At 33.4% G+C, this 3,943-nt stretch overlaps 1 protein-coding gene across 1 annotated transcript; it reads right to left on the bottom strand.

Annotated features, from left to right (window-relative positions):
• Positions 1–690: 690 nt before the first annotated feature.
• On the bottom strand, positions 691–1,775 carry LOC143614128 (axial regulator YABBY 4-like). Its single transcript, XM_077087650.1, has 6 exons — positions 1,689–1,775; positions 1,460–1,597; positions 1,213–1,360; positions 1,030–1,078; positions 870–945; positions 691–741 (listed from the first exon to the last, which is right to left on the bottom strand). Exons 1-6 carry the CDS (start codon positions 1,773–1,775, stop codon positions 691–693), a joined length of 549 nt encoding a protein of 182 aa, XP_076943765.1.
• Positions 1,776–3,943: the final 2,168 nt, after the last annotated feature.

Raw genomic sequence — 3,943 nt, 5'->3', positions numbered from 1 at the left:
CTACTACATGACTCATAAGATCAATAATTTGTACATTATAGAACCCTTACCACCTTCTTAAAATGGAAAGAATTACTCATGGTTCTTAACTCTACGGGGTCGGTTACACAAATGTCATTTAAAGGGCTTTTTCTTTGCCTCAAGAGAATGCCTAAAATACTTTCTTTTTTAAGAAACCATATCCTTGTGAAGGAGCCTGCAAGTTATTACGACAGAAATCCATGTTCCCATCTATCTGGTATATATAAAACACTACTAATAAACTAAGCTTTAATGGATCATCTCCATCTTTAGATATTATGCCGCTAATAAGGCTGGCGCTGTCACTAATTTGACATAAACAGGCTTGAAACAAATTTATATTTTGAAAATGTAATCAGAAAATGATACATTTAGAAGGGTTTTTCTCATGATATCCTTGTCACTTATAATTTTGATTTTAACCATACATATATACTCATATGATCACTTATAAAATGAGCCAAAAACTAAATTTTATTACTGAAACATAAATGATAGTTACTTCCCATAGGACATCCTAATATTTTAATTAGCAAGACAAACCTATACACACAAGAAATTAACTTTTGACAACTTTGATTCTTCACTCCATAACATGATGTCCTGCCGCGGCATTCTAGCATCTAAACCAAGCTCCTGAACCATCACTGTTTATTCGCCACCTAAGTCTTACAATTTGCCTTCTTGATCATTCTGTTGAATGTGTGGTGAATGAGCCCACTGAAAGAAGAGAAAACATCACATAATTAATCTGAGTTCTTGGTATATATCTATGATATATCTCATGTGTTTTATTAACTGTTTGTTTTCTTAAAGGTACAATTGTACTTTGAGAGAAAAAAACGTACATTTTTGGCAGCTGCACTAAAGACTTGCTTATGAGACATGTTGGGATGTTGTGTCTTCAGCCTTCTAATCTCATCTCTGATAAATTACATATCAGAGTTGATTAACCATCAATAATATAAATCAACATAAACAACTAGTGAACTTAAATCAGTTCTTTACTTGATGAATTTGTTATATGTGGATGGGGCACGCTGCCTCTTTTCCGGGACTGCAAACGTACATATAAGTTATATTAAGCTAGCTAATTCAAATATCAGATAATAACCATACAAGGTTTTGTGTATGGCAAGGATATCAATCCTTAGTAAATATAAAACAAGATTGAAGTAAAGTTTTACTTACGCTTGTTAACGACGTGGTTTACTACTTCATGATCGTCGTCATCCTCATCATCGCTGTCTTCAACTGATGAAGTGAGAGAGGAAGAGCTATGTTTGCTCAAGGTAAGTTTAGGAAGTTCTTTATCTTCTTCACAAGCTTCCACCATCGGCTGCATGTGATAGATGCATACATAAAATCTGATGCTTTTCAACATAAGATATGATAAAAAAAGAATAGTAATATGCTGAAAATAAATGTAAAAACACACCTCTTGTTGGTTATGAACAGAAGAAAAGAAATGAAGAGGAAGAGAATTTGATCTCATCATGTTGACTGAAAGAAGACTTGTGCAATGGCCACATTTGACAGTAACTGCTGAGGATAAACAACTATTTGGTACAATAACCTAGATATAAAATAGATAAAATAATGAAGTTAAACAATAAGCCCTAATATTTTGGTTGAGTGAATGAATTGAAATGAAACAATTTAATTACCAGTAAAACTGTGGTGCAGAAACCACGATGCACATAACAAACTTGTTCCTGTAGTTGAAGATCTAGGAGATGGTTAAATGTTGACATATGACCAGAGAGAAATATTGATAAGAGATGTGAACTTGGAGGAGGATGGTGTACTTTTGTAAGCACATGGGCATATATATGTACAAATAAAGGAGTGTTAAGTGTGAACACAGGCATTCAAATTTGACATTTGCATGAAACAATTTACTCATTTTCAAGACTCATACTTTACCTAGTAGATTTTAGGATTGATAGTGTCGACCCTTTTTTATATCTTCAATCTTTTTTTTAATTTATTATTTTATATTTTTATCAATGTTATCTATTGGTTCACCTTTTTAGTTATGTTTTAAGTGAACTGAAGAAAGTATATATAATTTTCTTTAATCAAACTAAAAACACACTACAGTTGGTTTTTAACCACCAATGGTGATTGCCTCGATGATTATTCCTCAAACAATTAATCAAAGCACATCAATAATTTTCATTCTTTTAGAATAACTTCCTTAGCCTATCGAGACATTACTCACCTGTGTATCAAGCAGTGACGATCACTACAGTTTTTTGTTTGAATATATAATTTTGTATATTTTAGCAGAAACATATAACTAATGTTGAAAGGAAAAGTAACACAGATTTGGATAGAGTGAATGCATGAAGGTTAGTTTGGGCAAGTTCTTCATGTGCTGCAACTGCAATTTAGTCATTTAGTGAGTGCCTCAAATCAAATGCCATCACTTTCCTTCTTAAAAATTATTATTAGCCTCACTTTTAATGCTCTTCTCACCTACTAAACTGCGAATCCAGATTTGATCATGGCCCATGTGCTCGCATGTGCGACTTTAACATCCCCTTACGTTGACTTTGATCAATTCGTGTTCAACCTCAAAGCTTTGCGACGCCAAATTGACAAATTTAGGAAGCTAGTGATGTTCATGAGTACAAATCCGAAAAGCTCACGGAGTAAAGAAGCCGACTGGACCTATCTGAGTAAAAATGTTCACTAACTGATTAGCTCACATTACATGTAGCGCTCGAACATGTGTGATATGTTGGTTATTTTAGTGCTATTGAATTAACTTGTCGATTGAGGGAATAACATTAGACATTAAATGAGTTAGGTGACGCGGGAGTGCGGGCTCGATTTAATTCTAATGTTATTTGGGATTTATTATTGGATTTTATGCTTGGATTTAAGTAATTAATTTACTTGGGCTTAAGGGCCATATTAGATGGGCTTATATTATTTTGTTTTGACTCATGTGAGGAATCAATATAAAACATATTGATGAACACAACCCCTGGAGATAATTTCTAATCGATCGAACATACATGCCATAGAACAAAAGGTTACGATGTTCTCTGGTTCTCCATCATCACATAGAATCATCAAAATCAAATTTTGTCTACAGAAAAATCTCTGTCTTATCCGATAAATCATTGCGTGTAACCCGCAAATAGGTTTATCTGAAAGTGATTCACGATTCAAAGATTAATCTAGGAAATTGTTCAAGAAACCAATATTGAAATCAAAATTACAGGTTTGCATCATTGATTGAATTCATCATCCAGGTACGCAATTATACAACATGATATGTCCAATAACAACTATTTCTCTAACAAAACGGAAACCAGTCCAAACATGTTTGGCATATTGATGTTATATTGGAATATAAAGGATAGTGTCATTATTACAAAAAAAAAAAAAGCATTGTTGCAATAGATAGAGTACAATACAACTCAAAATGAAGATTATGAATTAGCCATCCATGTTGATTCAGCAACCGCATTGGCATCTTCAACAATTGCACAAATCGTTACATGTTGATGTTTCAAGGACCTCGAAACAATCGTCACCAAAACATATACGATATACAAGGGTAGAGCGATGATTACTTTCCATTCCACATAAATAATTTATAGGCAACTCGTCGATGAAAAAGGAAACACCAAGAAACAGAAATCAATGGTTCCACTTTAGACAGGTAACCTCTTTTATTAAAGGTTTCAAGTCTTGGATGCTGACAAACCTTTGTTGTAACACCTTTAAGATGATATATGGTTCATTCTCCATCACTCGGTCCACATCTAATTCATAAATTTTGTTAGGTTTTCTTACCGGTTTAAAGCTCGTTTATCTCTCAAGATTGGTAAGCTATGGCATTACAGTATTTAAGGATCAAGAAAAACTAATGAAAAATTTTAACAAGGTTCATATCGGGATGTGC

The sequence above is a fragment of the Bidens hawaiensis genome, unplaced genomic scaffold, assembly GCF_021521415.1.
Source record: "Bidens hawaiensis isolate Kalapana, Puna unplaced genomic scaffold, B.hawaiensis_p1.1 tig00039051_1, whole genome shotgun sequence".
In the NCBI taxonomy this organism is placed as follows: domain Eukaryota; kingdom Viridiplantae; phylum Streptophyta; class Magnoliopsida; order Asterales; family Asteraceae; genus Bidens; species Bidens hawaiensis.
This window is presented reverse-complemented; position numbering and strand designations above follow the sequence as displayed.